The 18517-nt window shown below is 37.5% G+C and overlaps 1 gene segment (V, D, J or C); it reads left to right on the forward strand.

The window, feature by feature from the left end:
• LOC124109000 (immunoglobulin lambda variable 3-25-like) overlaps positions 1-11644 on the forward strand; it is a 29748-nt gene extending 18104 nt beyond the window's left edge. The window contains 1 exon segment of the V gene segment in view: positions 11432-11644. Coding sequence covers positions 11432-11644 — 213 coding nt within the window.
• Positions 11645-18517: the final 6873 nt, after the last annotated feature.

The following is an 18517-nucleotide window of genomic DNA, read 5'->3' on the forward strand; positions in this document are numbered from 1 at the left end:
AACAGGCATAAAAATCAGAAGTTACTTCTTTCAGGAAGAGCCAGGGCACCTGGAATGTTCCCAGGAAACTTTACACAATGATCTCAGGCAAAAATGACCCAGGATGCTGGTTTCAGGAGTTCATCTAAAGGTTTCTGAGAAGGTCAACAACACACTACTATTTTATTAATATCTAAAATGACAGACACTATAATTTAAATTAACTCCTCAAATAGCATATCTTATAATGTCAGAAATACATACACAATCCCTAGTCTCAGTTCCCAAACCATCTTTTGCTCCAAACACACATTCCTTCTACCCATGCTGAGAGGCCATCTTTCAAGTCATTCCACCTTTGAACTGGCCATCAATCACCTCTCTTTATGCTAATGAACACGTTTGTCATGTGGATGTAGTGTGAACAATGACATTAAAGTAATTGTTCATAATGTTTGTGCTCTATAAAATGTCTAAAGATATATTTTATTTGTACAAGTGACTTAACCCAGCCTCACTTAATAGCTGAGTCACATTCCAGCCATTTTTTAAAAAAAAATATTTTATTTACACACAGGATCTTGCTGAGTTGCTTAGGGCCTTGCTAAGTTACTGATGGTGGTTTTATACTCAAGATCCTCCTGCCTCAGCCTCCAAGCAGCTGGAATTATAGGAATGTGCCACCATGGCAGGCTATGAAGGAACATTTTTCTTTCCATTCTGTCAAAGAGCAGTCAGTCTTGATCACTGTGTAACCCAAACCCAACTCTATCTTGAAAAAAACTGCTAGATTAAGCATCTTCCTCTAGAAGGAGGAAGGAAGAGGTGATCTTACCTTAGGAAGATGCACATATGTGAGTTGAGGTGGTTTCCTAAAGCACAGACTTTGAGGAAAATGGGTCTTGTGACCTGTGTGACAAACACACCCTGATGTGAAGTCTGCGGGAGGGTCCTTTACAGCAATCTGGACCCGAGTTTCTTCTCCCAAACATAGGAATTCACATTCTGTCTCCCCAGAGCCATTCCCAAACATCACTCAGCATACTCATTGTCACACAAGTTATTTCTTTGAACTTATTTGAAAGGTTGATCATCTTCTGATCCACTTTTGTCTCATTCAGTTTTACATCAGATAAAAATGTAATGATTTCAACAATTACATTTTCAAAGACCTGAGTCCAGATATGGTGCAGGAACACTCACTTGAGAAAGGCAGTCCTGAGGCAAGCAAAGAATCCTGAGAGTGTGGATGTGGGCACCTGGTGTGGAAGAAGACACATTACATCCTGAAGGAAGTCAGAGGACAAAGGAAAAGTCACCTACACTACCAAAAGCAATATACAGGTTCAAAGTAATCCCCAGCAAAATTCCAATTACATTATTCACAGAACTAGAAAAAAATGATTCTAAAATTCATTTGAAAGAAGACCCAGAGTAGCCAAAGCTGTTCTAAGCCACAAAACCAATGTGCCGCAGTCTGGCTGAGCACAGTTCAGGAGCCACATGTCAAAAGAAACGAACTTTATTTTTAGAACACACACACCAAACCACACAGCTCCTCAGGAAAAACCTTCAGAGACCAACTGCCACCACCGGCTACCCACAAGCCTCTCAACCTCCCCCACTCCTCCTGCTCTTGAGGCTGATTCACTGGTTCGAGTGGGCAGAGCCAAAAAAAGTCCCCCAATGAGCAGCTCTGTGGTCTGAAAGGGTGGGGAAACAGCCCAATGAGCATCACCGCAGAGGAGCCAATCAGTTGGCAGCTGGAAGTTTTCTGGTAGCTGGAAGTTTGCTGGCAGGTGGAAGTTTGCTGGGGCCCCTTTCAGCTGTGGCTCTCAACATCTCCCCCTCTCTGTTTAAACAACAAGCATGTGGCTTAGGGACCGTGCCTGCCTTAGGTTGTCCAATAGTACATATGGTCCTTACCCATTATCGGATGAGCTGACCTCAAGGCGTCAGCCTCCTGTCTTAGGTTGATACCATTGCAATTGGATCTTACCTGTCACTGACTACTGGTCCAGTATACAGCTACACCTGTGGATAGGTCTTTGTACCAGTGGGGGGTGAGGTTCTTTGCCTCACCTCTGTTGGCCCCCAAATTTTAGCTGAATGACCATGACAAGCAGAAGGGAGGAAGATACACAAAGCCAATTGATGGCTATTTTTGAAAAAATTGTACCACTGATGACATCATCAGCAAAAATACCACAACATTACCACAAGTCGCTGCACCAACAGATAGTTCACAATGCATACAGGTGAGTTCACAATGCATACAAGTGATTCATAGTCCAGGCAAGATCTGCAAGCAGTTCAGTGATGGCTCCTTTGGGAAAAATTGTACCACCAATGTCACCATCAGCATAAACACCCCAACACTACCACAAGTCGCTGCACCAACAGATAGTTCACAATACATACAAGTGAGTTCACAATGCATACAAGTGATACATAGTCCATGCAAGTTCTGCAAGCAGTTCAGTGATGGCTATTGCAGAAACTGTAGATTGGTTTTATCTTTGTCTTCACCGGCACTGGGATGAAGATAGGAATTCTGGCAATAATGGCTAAAGAAAAAATTATATAACATTCCAGAAGGCACTAAAAGAAAACAATTTTCTTAACAATGTACCTTATCTTGAACAGAATTAATAAATATAATGAAAAGGAAAGGTGAAAGTAAACAAACAGATCTGTTAACCTCCTTTTTTTCATATATTAAAACAATCCTCAACAACTGTTTACCCAATTTAAATTAAACCACTTAAATCACGTGAATAAAAAATTGGATCCATATTTTCATGAGCACTCATCATATATGATATATGGACATATGTACATTCAAACATATAACACAAAACACAAGTGTGCACACATAATATAATACATACAACACATAACATAATAGTAAAGGCCTTATAACTTTTTACAGGTGAAATCTCCATTGCAATGTTTAAAAACTCTATAGTCAAAAAATAGAACTGATCAGCAAAACATTAACCTAGGTCTGTATGAGCTCAAAAAACAAAATAGAACTTCATAATATGGGAAAGGGAAATAATAAAATAGATATTGAAAAAAGCATCCTGGTTCTGTCGCAGATGTAAGGGTAGCCAAACTGGAGTTCTGGATATCAGCTGTTATGGATTTAAGCCAAATCATCTTATTTTTGGTCTGTAGAAATCGCTTTAGTTAATCTTTCTGGAATCCAAATCAGCTGCTGTTCTCCCTGTGGAAACACACAAACAGACCCCCGACTCCAGACAATTACTGGGTCAGGATATTTCCATTGTCCTGTTAGAATATCCTTCCAAAGTACCTTGGGCTTATGCACATTTTTTGGACACATATGCCTTTCCGCATATTTCCTGATGAATCCAAATTTAAAAAGTTTAGAGTAAAAAGGAATATTTTAGTTTGTCTTTGTGGAATATATACCCCTTCCCAATTCTTTATTTTTGCTTTAATAAGTATATTTTAATAGTTTGATGAGCTCTTTCAACTATGACTTGTCCCTGTGGATTGTATGGGATTCCTGTTATATGAGTAATGCCAATTGATGAGCAAAATTGTTTAAAAGAGGTAGAAGTATAACCAGGGCCATTATCTGTTGTTAACTGTTTTGGAACGCCCACAGTGGCAAAATTTTGTAAGCAATGAGCTATAATATCTTTAGTTTTTTCACCGGCATGAAGGGGGCCCATCAAAAATCCAGAAGTATTAACTGTAACATGCAAATATTTTAATTTTCCAAATTCTGGCAAGTGTGTGACATCCATCTGCCAAATATGGTTAGGTATCAGTCCTCTAGGATTGACTCCAAGATTAACTTGTGGTAAAAAGGTCACACAATTTTAACATTGTTTTTTTATTTGTCTAGCTTGTTCCTTAGTTATTTTAAAATGCTTTTGTAAAGTATTAGCATTGACATGGAACTTTTTATGAAAATTTATAGCTTCTTCTAGTGTAGAGAAAATATGTATGTCATGTGTAGTTTTATCTTCTAAATCATTGCCCAAACTAAGGGCTCCAGGCAATCCTGTATGTGCCCTGATATGTCCTATAAAGAATGGATCTTTTCTGTCCCAGATTAGACTTTGTATAGTGGAAATCAAAGAGAAAACAGTAGAGGAAGGGGAAATCCTACCAGCATCTTCAGGGATACTATAGCATTAACTATATACTGACTATCGGAAAATAAATTAAATACAGAATCTTTAAACATTACAGAAGCTTGTAATACTGCATTAAGCTCTACCTTTTGAGCTGATTGTTTGGGTACTAAAAATGTAAAAGTTTGATCAGGTGTAACTATTGCTGCTGTACCATTATTTGACCCATCAGTGAATATATTTGGAGCATTCATGATAGGTGTTTTTCTTTTCATTTTTGGAAAAATTACAGGATGCAATGACCAAAAAGACAATAAAGGATTAGATAGTAAGTGGTTATCAAATGAAACATTAGATTTGCACATGATTATTGCCTAAGTATTTAACCCATTAGCTAACTCATCAATTTGATTCATAGTATATGGAGTAATAATTTTATTTGGAGAAATTCCAAACATTCCCTTTGCTGCTTTTATTCCTTTGACTATTAATTGTCCTACAGCCTCAGGATACCTAGTAAGAATAGTGTTAGGAGAATAAGATAAATATATCCATAATAATGGACCTTCTTGCCAAAATACTCCTGTAGGAATATTTTTTGTTGGTAGTACAATAAATAATAAAGGCAAACATATCAATTCTATCCAAATGCATATTTTTCATATATGTTTTAATGATTTTTAATGTCTTTCTTGCTTCAGGCGTTAACATTCGGGGTGAATTTGGATCTGATGGACCTTTTAGGATATCAAATAAAGGTCCCAACTCTCCTGTTGTTATACCTAGATAAGGTCTTATCCAATTTATGTCTCCTAATAACTTTTGAAAGTCATTAAGTGATTTGAGTTGATCTACTCGTATTTGAATTTTTGGTGGATGGACCATGGTTGAGGATAATAGAACTCCTAAATAATTAATTGGAAAATTTAATTGTACTTTATATATTGATATCTCTAGATTAAATTTTTTTAATAAGTTTGTAAGTGTGGCAAAACATTCTAGCAATGTGTTTTTATCTTTGTGTGCTAAGAATACATCATCCATATAGAGAAATATTTGTAGTTCAGGATTTTGATTTCTAAGTGGCTGGATTCCTTTGTTAACATAAATTTGACACATAGTTGGGCTGTTAGCCATCCCTTTAGGGAGTACTTTCCATTCATATCTCTGATCAGGACCTTCATGATTCAGTGCAGGGATAGTAAATGCAAAACGTGGACTATCCTCAGGATGAATTGGAATTGAAAAAAAACAAAAAAAAAACAATCTTTAATATCTATAACTAAAACATACCAGGTTTTTGGCAAAGCAGACAATTGAGGAATCCCCGATTGAGCAGGTCCCATAATAACCATCTCATTATTAATGGTTCTTAAATCTTTCAATAATCTCCATTTACCATATTTCTTTTTGATGACAAAAATGGGAGTATTATAGGGAGATACAGAAGGTTTTATATGTCCTTCCACTAATTGTTGTTTGACCAGGTCATGGGCTGCTTGTATCTTTTCTTTATTCAGGGGCCACTGAGGAACCCATACTGGTCTGTCTGATTTCCAAGTAATTTTTATTATCTCAGTGGCCCTTCCTGAAAATCCAACCCATGTCTGTCCGTTCCTTGATCTATTTGTATTGGTGCTGCTATACCTTGTTCTTGTTTTTCTAATCTTTTTCCTTTCCTAAAACCTTGTCTAGTCATAATGTGGGTGTATTTTGGTTGATTTTATTTGTTAATGTCAAACCTAATTGATCTAGGTCATCTCGTCCCCATAAATTTAAGGGAACATGATCCAATACATATGGCTGTATAGTTCCTTCACATCCTTCAACATCCTTCCAATCTAATACCATTGCACTTCTATGGGGATTAGTCACCACTCCTAGGCCTCGAAGTGTTTGAGTGGCTTGTTGTAATGGCCAATGTTTTGGCCATTCTTGATGAGAGATGATGCTAAGGTCTGCACCTGTATCCAGTAGCCCATTAAATTCATGTCCTTGAATATTTAGTTTTAGCATGGGGCGAGAATCTAAATTTAAAGAAAGCATAGCCCAATCTACACCTGTGGAGCCTAATCCCTTGGAACCTCTTTCTACAGTATGACTGGAAAATTTATCATGTAGGCTGGGTATTAATAGTAACTTTGCTATTCTATCTCCTGGTGAAATTACTGATATACCTTTGGAGAACTGGCTATAATTTTTATTTCACCTTCATAATCGGGATCAATTACCCCAGTACTTATCATAAGTCCTTTTAGAGTAGAAGAGCTGTGTCCCAATAGTAAGCCTACTGTTCCTTTGGGAAGAGGTCCTTTTACCCCTGTGGGAATGATTTGAACTCCCATCTCTGGAGTTAGTACTGATCTGGTGGAGGTGCAGATGTCCAACCCTGCACTCCCTCTGGTATGTCTGATGAGGGATCTAATGGACAATGTGTCCTGGGCACTACCCTGATGGGGTTGCTGGTTTCCTCCAGTGCTACAAATATTTGTGGTCTTGGGCCCCGGAGCATTGGGCCCTCCTGTCCATTTTTTGGCAATGGAGCCCATGCCTTTCTCCACAATATCGTGGATAAACACCTGGTCCTTGTTCATTTTTTTGATAATGGAGTACCCTCTATGGTGGTTTGAGAATGGCATTCATTATCCCAATGTCTCCCTCTATGGCATCGTGGGCAAATACCCGGTATTCTACTCCTTTGATACCTAGTTTTGTTAAACCCTCCTCCTATGGGGCAATTCCTTTTAAAATGTCCTCTTCACAATTGTAGCATGTTCTTGGCCTGGCATCTAAAGCCTGTTTTACTGCAGCTGCCACGACTTGCCCTTGTTCATTAATGTATCTGGCATCTAAAGCCTGTTTTACTGCAGCTGCCATGACTTGTTCTTGTTCATTAATGTCCCTAAATAATTTAATATATGTGTTTAAATCTTCATGTTTCCATGGTCTAATGACTTCTCTGCACCAACGATTCTCTTGCTCATAAGCCAGTTGTTTTATTAATGGCATTGCTTGTTCTGTATTCCCAAAATTTCTGGTAGCTCTTTGAATAAGCCTATCTACAAATTCAGCATAAGATTCATTAGCTCCTTGTATTACTTTAGATAATTGACCCTGTAAACCTCCATGTCCTTGTAAATTCTTCCATGCCCTAACCGCCTCTTCAGCAATTTGTGCGTATACGCTAGGATCATATGCAATTTGTTGCTGCTGATCCTCATAAGGTCCCTTTCCTAACAACATATCTAGATTTCTCTGAGGATAACCAGCTGCTGCATTTTGCCTAGCCAACTCCTTGCAAAATTCCTCATTGGCAACCTTCCATAACAGGTATTGTCCTCCATTTAGCACAGCTTTACACATATTAGCCCAATCTGCTGGCGTCATGTTCAAGTTGTTAATGGATTTGACCAAGCTTACAGTGAAGGGTGCTTGAGGACCATAGGTTGTTACAGCCTCTTTTAGCTGCTTCACTGTTTTGAAATTTAAAGCATTGTGAATTTGCTGCCCTCCTGCCTCAAATACAGGGCATGTTAATATTTGAGATCCTGTCTCAGGATCCCAACTATCAACTGCAGGGGTTGGGGGCCTCCCAGCATATGGAGGTGGCACTGTTGGTTGAACACTTATGCCCTTTGGTGATAGAAAGGTGTTAGTAGCATTCTCCTGTAGAGGTGGCACTGTTGGTTGGACGCTTATGCCCTCTGGTGATAGAAAGGTGTTAGTAGCAGTCTCCTGTTGTAACTTTTCCCCTGATGGCTTTTTCTGCTCTAAGCTTTCTTCCTCTATCTGAATAGCTCAAAAGACCTTCTCTTTTACTTGAATCTTTTTCTCTTTCTGACTAACTTGAGAGACCTTCTCTTTTACTTGAATCAATATGTCTTCTCCTGCCTCTACCTTTGTGTGAACTGAAGGCTTTGGACTAAGCTAACAAGATACCAATGCCCACAATTTCAATGTGCCAACTGGCAGAGTTCCTGGGCTTTTCTGTTCTATTCTTTTTAAATCTTCACCATGATGTTTCCATTGTGATATATTTAACAACTCCTCCTTAAAAAAGCCATGAGCTACATTTTTGTATTGTATCATACAATCAACGTATGCCCTGACTGCTCTTGATTTTACTGGGATGTCTCCTTCCTCTAACAATTTACTTAACACTCTTTCGGTTTGTTTTTTACTAATTTCTGATCCCATATTTCTACTATAATACAACCCAACAAGATAATGCTTAACAAAACTGAAACAGAGTGAAACAAAATTGGAACAAAAAAAATCATTATAATAGCCTCCTGAAATGTCCATCCATCCTTTCTCCCTATTTGTTCCTCAGATGTGAGCGGTTTTTCTTCCATCTTACACATATCCAGAAACAGACAACTTAAAACAAAAGTGAAATAAAACAAAAGAATAATCTTAAAATGGCTACACATCCTCTTGCCCTGCCCTCAGGGGCGAGCAGTTTACCTTATCACTTACCCTCAGTCGTTCTCTGTGTGGCCCACCAAATGCCGCCATCTGGCTGGGCACAATTCAGGAGCCACTTGTCAAAAGAAACGAACTTTATTTTTAGAACACACACACCAAACCACACAGCTCCTCAGGAAAAACCTTCAGAGACCAACTGCCACCACTGGCTACCCACAAGCCTCTCAACCTCCTCCACTCCTCCTGCTCTTGAGGCTGATTGGCTGGGTAGTGTGGGCAGAGCCAAAAAAGTCCCCCAATGAGCAGCTCTGTGGTCTGAAAGGGCAGGGAAACAGCCCAATGAGCATCACCACAGAGGAGCCAATCAGTTGGCAGCTAGAAGTTTGCTGGGGCCGCTGTGCACCAATCATCAGCTGGAAGTTTGCTGGGGCCCGTTTCAGCTGTGGCTCTCAACACCAATGCTGTAGGCAGGCACCACAACATCTTACTTCAAATTATATTACATTGTTATAGTAACAAAATCTGCATGGTACTGGCATAAAACAGACACATAGACCAATGGTACAAGAAAGAAGACATGGACACTGACTGTAGGTGTGTGGACATCTGTAGTCATCTGGTCATGTGGTCATTGGGGAAAAGACAGCCTTTTCAACAAATGATGCTGAGAAAACTGGTTATCCATATGTTGAAGATTGAAGCTAGAATCACCCTGCATACAAATCAAGTCAAATGAATAAAGATCTATGTATTAGAGCAGAAACTGTGCAAATGCTAGAAGAAAACATAAGATCAACACTCCAGCTATTAGTCACAGGCAATGAGTTTGTTAATAGTACCCCTAAAGCTCAGGAAATAATGTCAAGAGTTAATAAATGGGATGACATCCACTTTAAAATCTTCTATACAATAAGGGAAACAATCAGAATGTGAAGAAAAAACCTACAGAATGGGAGAAAGTTTTGCTCACTACTATTCTGAGAGAGGATTAATATCTAGACTACATAAAGAACTCAAAACCTTTAACACCAAAAAATCAGATAACTCAATGGATAAATGGGCAATGAAACAAACAGATACTTCTCAAAAAATGAAATGGTCAACAAATCTATGAAAAAATATTACTTATTAGGGAAATAAAAATCAAAACTACCCTGAAATTTCATCTTACATAGATCAGAATGGTAATCTTCGAGAATACAAATAATAAATGCTGGAGAGGATGTGGAGAAAAAGTACATTTTACTTTGTTAATGGGATGGTAAATAAGTACAACTAGAATAGAAATCATTATGCTAGTTCCTCAAAAGACTAGGCATGGAACCATCATAATATCCCACTATTCCACTCCACCTTATTTATCTTAAGGAATTAAATTCACCATATTATAGTGATACATGTATACCCATGTTTACAGCAGCACAATTTACAACAGCCAAACTAAGGAACCAGCCGTGGTGTCAAACAACAGGTGCATGAATGAAGCAAATGTGCTATATATACAAAATAGAACTTTATTCAGCCATATAAAATGAAAATATGTCCATTCTAGAAAAGTCGATGGAAGTAGAGACTGTCCTGTAAAGTGAAATAAACCAAATTTATAAGGTCAAAGTTATATGTTTTCTCTAAAACAAAGAAGCTAGAGAGGAAATAAGGGAAACAAGTTAGGGTGATGGGCTGAGGGGATGTAATGGAAAGCAAAGGTGGATCAGTAGAGGAAAAGGACAAGAGGTGGGAGGAGAGGAGGAAGGTAGGAAATGTTGGGGAATGATAATGACCTAGTTATATTGTTATATTTGTGCATGTGCAAATATATAAGAACAAATCCCATCGTTATGTACAACTATAATGCACCAATAAAACAATGAAAAAAAAGGAAGAGGTACCTGGGGTATACTAGAAGGCACTGGGGTCCAGTAAGTAGCCAGAGATTGGGAGATGGGACAGGACTGAGGAGAGGAAGCACAGCAGATTATCCAGTTCCTTTCCCCTTCCTTTCCAGGAGTTTTATACCCTCCATGTGAATCCACCAGGGAGCAGTGAGAATCTGGAGTGGAAAGAGCAGATGCTGTAGTTTACCATGAATAGTAATGTGGTTCAAACAGGTGCTTCCCCTCATTATCTCTAAAGAAGTAGGGTTCCAATCCTAAACACATTCTTTTCCAGAAGACCTATCAATAACAAAAGGTCTCATTATCAAATCCAGCCCCAATTTTTATCCCAAGGCAGAGGACTCAGCAATATCTGAACATACATCCTAACTGAAAGGGCCAGGAGAAGTTCAGCAGATTGAGGAGCATGTTTGGTTCTCCCAGCCATATCTATTCCTGAGAAGGGGAGAGAGTGGACCTATCCACCATCCTGATACTATGTTCTCAGGATATCTGACACAGCACACAGAAGTCCTGGGAATCTTTATGTGACATTCACAGAACTCCACCATTGGAAGGTTAGGGACATCCCAAAGGGGCTCTAATTCCTCAGCACTGTCACAAGCTCAGTCTATCCTGATTGAGAAAATGCAATCAAACAATTTTAATCTCCTCAGCTAAGCTTTTTGACCAGTAAGGCAGAGGTATCCAGAATCCAAGGCATTTAAGTGTTGGGGGAGGAGAGGAAGGTGCTAGAAACAGATTTGCATGGAAGCCCCTCCCCCCTCTGAGTCATGGGAGGCGATAAGAGAGGTCTGTGCAGCCAGGCCCAGTGTTGGGGCTCAGGAGGCAGACACTTTGGGCATCGCCACCATGGCCTGGGCTCTGCTTGTCCTAACCCTCCTCACTCAGGGCACAGGTTATTCCCCAGGGAAGGGACACAGGAACATCTGGGATAATGTATCTTCCCCAGCTCTGGTTCACCAACAATGAAAAAACAGAGTGTGTTTTTCTATCTTTTCAGTTTCCTGGTCCCAGTCTGCTCTGACTCAACCTCCATCAGCCTCTGGGTCTGTAGGACAGTCAGTCACCATCTCCTGCACTGGAACCAGCAATGATATTGAGATTTATAATAATGCCTCCTGGTATCGAAATCTCCCAGGAGCATCTCGCAAAATCCTGATTTATGGAGCCACTAATCGTCCCTCCAGTGTACTCAATCGCTTCTCTGGCTCCCAGTCTGGCAATTGAGCCTCTCTGACTATTTCTAGCCTTCAGGATGAGGATGAGGCTGATTATTATTGCTGCTCATATACAAGCATCAGCAATTTACACAGTGCTCCAAGTTCTTGGGGAAGTGGGTGCAAAATGTGTCTTGAGTCACATGTTCCTATTCACTCAGAAGTTTCTTCTTCAGCCCTGCACAGAGACAGCTTCAGGCCACAGGGCCATGAGAATCCAGTTCTCTCTCAGTTCCTCTTTTGTTCAACCATGAAATGTGAAAGGAAACAAAATTTCCTGTTCATTGTCTAAGGCCAATAATATATATGATATTGTACCTGAATGTGCAACTCTTTTTAAATTCTTACATTAGGGCCAGGACACTATGAAGATGCCCATTTGGTCCAGTGATAGTAGTGTTGAGGGAAATCCTCAAACTTGGTGCCTCCTATTCCCATATTATTTCCATATTATTCCCTGTACAGGTCTGCTTGGAATTACTCAGTCAATATCTCTGCTTTTGCTTCATGAGCACATCTGTTGGTGAAGTAACAACCACTGAGAAATTCTGAGAACATTACTGAGGGAATGAGTACAAACTGAAAGATGCTGTCTTCCTTTAATTCTTACACTTTTGTCATCAAAGTCAAGTGAGGTATACCAGACAGAATTTTAGTTGCAACTGTGTTCTTAGCCAGGATTATCTCTTCCCTCAGACACCTGAACATTTGTCCAGGATAGCCCTGCATCTATCAATAGAATAAGATTTTTTGCCAAAGGAAGGATCCTTTTGTTTAAGAAGGAAGATATGTTGTGTGTATATATCTTTTCTCCCTCTGTGCTTGCCAACAGTTCATGATTACAATGGTGACCCCAAACCAATTTCTACCTAGGATTCCTCTTAAAATGGGTAACTGAGTACACTTATACATGAAAATATAGCCAAGAATTCTTTAAACAAGTGAATAAGCATAGGCTTGGTTCCCAGAAGGTGAGACACAGTAACTGATTCCACCTAGTTTGCAGAACCTAAAGACATCCAAAGCTTGTTCCATTACTTAACACTTGTCTGAGACAACGGACAGGTTTACTTCCCTCCAGTAAGTACTGGAGCAGGAGAAAGTGAAGCAGAAGACAGGTTGGCATTGATTTGGGACACAGGAGAGTAGCACAGACTTTCACTGATATGTTTCCTACTATGGAACTTGGTTGGAGAAAGTGGCCATTAGAGACCTAGTCTGTGGAGTAGATGCTTGCACATTGTCACTCAGACTAATAAGCAAGGCCACATATACCAAATCCAATATGTCCTGATAGACCCTTGCACAGGTGAACAGCTTAGCTCCTCCCTCCTTTCTCTGGTATCCATCACCAGTTATTCCTGATGATCCAAGTGTGGGTTCAGAACATAGAATGGATCAAGATGAACCAAGTCTTCTTTCTTCAAGTACTGGGGCATGCATACGGAACAATGAAATATTTTTAAAAGATAAATTTTAAACTGTGCACTGGAAATAATGAGAAAGACTGATGAGGATAATTCAAAGGATGATCTCATTTAGGAAAGATTTTGGGGCACTTTTCTGGCCACTGATACAGGGAAGGAGCTATGCCTTTGATGATAAAGGCATGCACATCAAGACTCAGATATCATCAGCCTGAGTCATGGACTCAGGAAGGACCCAAGAATCCTTAGAATATAAAAGCCCATAAAGGAAATCTTAAAGTCAGGATCAGAGAGAAGAGGGTGTGGGCAGAGCTAGAGGGCTAAGAAGTGGGAACAGAGGCTTCTGCAGATAAAGACAATAGAGGAGGAATCTGCTTAAATGAACACAGAAACAGGCCAATAAGTTTTCTTCTGTAGGTTTTCCATGAGCAACTAATGCTGTCAAGGTCTCTATAGTTGTCACCCAGAGAATGGAGTGCATCCTGCAAAGTTATAGGTGGATCAGCTGTGAGGTGATCACTGATCTTTGGTCTATCTCACAGGACTTGTTGAATCTGGTGTATGTGGCCTTTGCTTATTAGTCTGTGTGACAATGTGCAAGCTTCTTACATGCAAGACCTGAAAATAGAAGTCCTTTTTGATTAAAATAATAACAAATTACAAATTTCTCCTCTGTGTTTTATATGAGGGGACAGTTTACTTGCTATGACTTGTAGATCAGTACTCCTTTGTTCTTTGATGTCAATCTTCTTTTAATCCCTCTAATAGGTCTCACATCTCTTGCTGTTGCTTTGTGGTTTACTCTATCTCCTGGTTCCTTGCTATAACATTGTCTCTCTCATACATGTATGAAGATGTGAGTTTGGTGTCAACAAACCTAATATATAATCAGATATATGATAAATTATGATATAATGGTATATTAAGAATTATAATGCAAAAATTAAAAAAAAGAAAACATTGTCTCTCTCCACCCATTCCATGTACTTTGACATTATTTCTACTATCATTTTTTAAAGTTTTGTGTAGAGTTTTTGAATATATTCTCAATTATGATACGCTTGTCTCATTTTATCCATACAACATATCTTCATTGTCCTCACATCAGTTGAGACTTTCCTGGGCCTAGTGGTCTCTTGCCTTTTTACAGGATATGTATAATTATATGTTATTGTATGATGAGACTATTTAAAATCCTAAATTGAAATTTTTGTTTTAGCAGACTATATGACCATTTTGACTAAATCAGCTTTCTCTGGAATGTTGTTTTGACATTGCATTCTTCCCTCCCTGGGATCATATTGTTTCAAGGGTTGCTCAGAATTGAGCCTGCGTTGCAGGGGGATTTTTCCCAACTCATTCCTTTCAACAACTTCCAACTGTGCATGGCTCCTCACGCCTTCCCTTCTGGTCTTCTGGCAACAAAACCGGGAATTCAGGTTCCCTGCATTTCTGTGACAAAGGACAAGGCAATACCAAGTGCTAAGAAGATACAGTAACAAAAGTAGTAGAATTAAGTGACACTGTCTTGGGGAATCAGCTCTTCAAATGAAAAAGGAAAGCCCCATGGTTTCCACTGCCTCTTCTGGGACCACAGAAGAATTTCCCAGTGAAGGATCAAGTAGAATGGAGAAGAGAAAATGTGCACATTCCAAAGTTTGTCAGAGCATAAGGAATTCCCTTTCTCCTCTTGTAGACACAAGAGTGGGGCTTATTCTGGAATCTTTCTGTCCATATGTTGGTGTCCTGTTCAGGTCCCAGGAACTTTAAGAGCAGGCCTGGGATTCAATGTGTACATGGAAAACTCTCTGCTATTTGGGTGTTTTTACTGGGCTGATAGCTCCTTCAGTCTGTTTCTGTGATTTGTTTTCCTAGGTGATCACAAATATATTCCATACTGTGTGGGCTTTATGTGCTGTATTCAGTCTGAAAAGATAGTGTGTGCTTAATGCACTCTAAGTGAAATCTGAAAGCAACAATGATATTTTTATGTAGAAAATTAAATAACTCTGAACCAGAGGCTATGCAAAACATAGATAGAAATCACTTTTAAAAGTACTTTCAGAAAATGAATGGAGAACTTGTTTGGAGGTTCTAGCAGGGGAGCGCAGCTACTCGTATACCCTTGACTGAACATCACTCCTCCTCTATCGGAGAAGTTTGTCCTCATCGAGAAAAAAAAAAAAAGAGTGCAAGTATAATGGCATAAATTTGTGTGAACATACTTTATATACAGAGTTACAAAAATTGTTCTGTATATGGGTAATAATGAGTGTAATGCATTCCACTATTGTCATGTATTTAAAAAATAAATAAAAGAAAGAAAAAAAGAAAAGAAAATGAATAGAGAACATTTATTCACACATGTGCGGATTTTTAAATTTTTTAATTTGTTTTAATTATTTCTACATGACAGTAGAATACAATTTTGTAATTTTATATATCATACATACACAGGATATAACTTTTTATTTATCTCAGTGTACATATTATAGAATCATATTGGTCATGCAGTCATCTCTCTCTCTCTCTCTCTCTCTCTATATATATATATATATATATATATATATATATATATATATATGAATTAGTGTGAGCTCATACACACAAACAGTTAAGTTTTGCTGTGTTTAGCAAAACAAGGAGTTCTGTGAGAAAGTATGAACTCTTTGAACTGTGTCCTTGTTGCTATCTTAAGAAGATAGGAGAAAAGAATGTTCTGCCAAGTATAATATATATATATATATATATATATATATATATATATATATATATATATATATATATGTGTGTGTGTGTGTGTGTGTGTGTGTGTGTGTGTGTGTGTGTGTGTGTTTGCCTGGGAATAACTAACCACAAGTTAATTGATAAGAAATATGGAGCACTGTGACCATAAACAAAGTTTTCCTGAGAATGTTTATCTATGCTTGTAAGGATTAATCTGAGAAAAGGATGTTTTTTCTTTCCCCTTGTTTTAATTAACAATGCTGCATAAAAGAAGGAGACAAAAAAGTAAAGATGGTGCTCATTTTCTACTGAATGTGTGTGTGTGTATCTTTCTTAAGCATCTCTGCAGTACCAGGAATTACAGATTGTCAGCGGGTCTGACAGATGGCATCCCTGGGTGGGCAGCAGAGAGTCCCTTACTGGCAAAGGTAAGTGAAGGGGAGAGGTACCATGGGGATCAAAAAATCTCAAAAAGTCAAATACTACAGACAATTATGGCTTTACTTAAGGAACAAAAAATTGTAATTAATAAAAAAACAGCTTCTGCTTTTATGCTTGCTGTTAAAACTACATTTCCTTGTTTTTTTAATTTTTTTTAAAGAGAGAGAGAGAGAGAGAGAGAGAGAGAGAGAGAGAGAGAGAAGTTAATATTTATTTTTTTAGTTTTCGGCAAACACAACATCTTTGTTTGTATGTGGTGCTGAGTATCGAACCCGGGCCTCATGCATGCCAGGCCAGCGTGCTACTGCTTGAGCCACATCCCCAGCCCCATTTCCTTGGTTTTTGTACTCAAGAAATTTAATGGTTCCTAATGAAAAACATATAAAAATTTACAAAAATATTTTAAAAAAAGAGTCCTGACAGTTTACCTGTATCTACTTTTTCTTTGTGAAAGTTGATTAAAAAAAATACACTTTTATCTCCAGATGTAAAAGTGTGTACATTTTTACAACAAACATGGAAAACTTGGATGAAGGTTCAGGACAGGAAATCAATAATTTCAGTGAGTAAAAGTGATTCCTCAGATGATGAGGCCCCCATTTATGACACTTCTAAGTTAAAAAAAAATCCACCACCTACAAAAGAGGAACTAATCCTGTAAGTAAAGGGAGGGACTGAGGGACTCCCAGCAGCTGCCAAAGCCCTATTTTGCTTCAGGAAACTCCTGCCTTCCTTCCCTGCACTGTAAGGATGATGCTACCTCTGTCTACTTATATAAATGGGTTTTTAAAACATTACACAATCTTGCAGTTAAAAGTTGGGTTTACGTAATTGTTTAGTTTATGATTTCAGATAATTCATGCTAAAAAACTTAAATAATAAGATAAAAATCTAAAAAACTCTACTTCCAAGTTGACAAGTAACTCCCAATCATTCAGTTTTTTTCACCAATTTTTACATTGGGTAACCTAAAAAAATTTCACTGTGTGTACCAGTACATTAATTTGGACAAGGATAGTAAATCATAGTATGGTATCTGTTAACAAAACAAGATATAAAGATATAAAATTTTGTAAATTGTGTCTTAAACTTGTATCATATTTTCAACATCCAAACCTAAAAATTATGACTTATGGTTAAAATGCCTTATACATGAGGTGTCTGCTCAAAATAACAGTTTTCCCTACTCCTTCCAAACCTCAGTCAAAACTTACATTAAAATACAAATTAAAAAAAGCTTACAAGCTCAGTAGGAGACTGATCTAAGGCCTAAAAAAAAGTAAATTTTATGGTATTTACTAACTACTGGCCAGTCATTTTTCTCTAGGACTCTTGCTTTTTCTTAAATTCTGTATTTTTTTGAACTCATGATTTTTATGCTACAAACTTAGGTTAATGTTTTTCTGTTCAATTCTATTTTTAATCAACTATAAAGTTTTTTTAAAAAAATAAAAATAAAAAAATAACTAACACTGTTCAATATACTTGTCTAATATTTTGATAAAATAAATAAAATAAATTTGATATAAATTACTCATTCAGAAATACTTTTGTTAAATATCTGATTAACTTACTAACGTCTGTATAAGTTTGTTTTTACAATCAGTCATGTGTTAAATAACAAAAATTTCTTAAAACATGTTTACCCACAACATTGTGTTTATTGTTTTATTTTTTCTAAAACAAGTAACCATAAAAATTAATCAACTAGTTAAATAAAAAGTGTTATTTTAAAACATTGTACTGTCATTTCTTTAAAAGCTAAACTTGGTTAATATAAAAACATCAATGTAATTGTGATAGTATTAATGTACTCATATTTTCAAGATATACAATTCTGTAAGGTAAAAACTTTAAAAAAAACATTATATCAAACTAATGTTCTATGATTGTATGGTAATTTTAAGCTTAAAAAACATATTGGAAATTTATTTACCTGTTATCAATAAAATATATAAAGTTTTATATTACTTTTTACATTAAAAATAATTTAAATATATTTTTAAGTTAATGAGAGCCTAATATATATAAAGGTTAATATTTATAAACACAAAATATTTTACTACCTTTCTACAAATGCTTAAAAATTTTCAACCTTTCTTTAATTCATGTTTTAAATGTGATATCATATGGTGTTAACTAATGTTCATGTAACATCAAACAATTTATGTAAACTTTATAAAATAATATTTAAAAGACAAAAATCAATTTAAAAACTAAAACACTTAAGATTTATAAAAGGCACTGCTTTACCTGAGATAAGGCTCTGTGTCCCATCTTAGTACATA

The sequence above is a fragment of the Marmota monax genome, unplaced genomic scaffold, assembly GCF_021218885.2.
Source record: "Marmota monax isolate L192 unplaced genomic scaffold, Marmota_monax_Labrador192_F-V1.1 WCK01_AAM20220418_F8-fsc00544, whole genome shotgun sequence".
NCBI lineage: Eukaryota > Metazoa > Chordata > Mammalia > Rodentia > Sciuridae > Marmota > Marmota monax.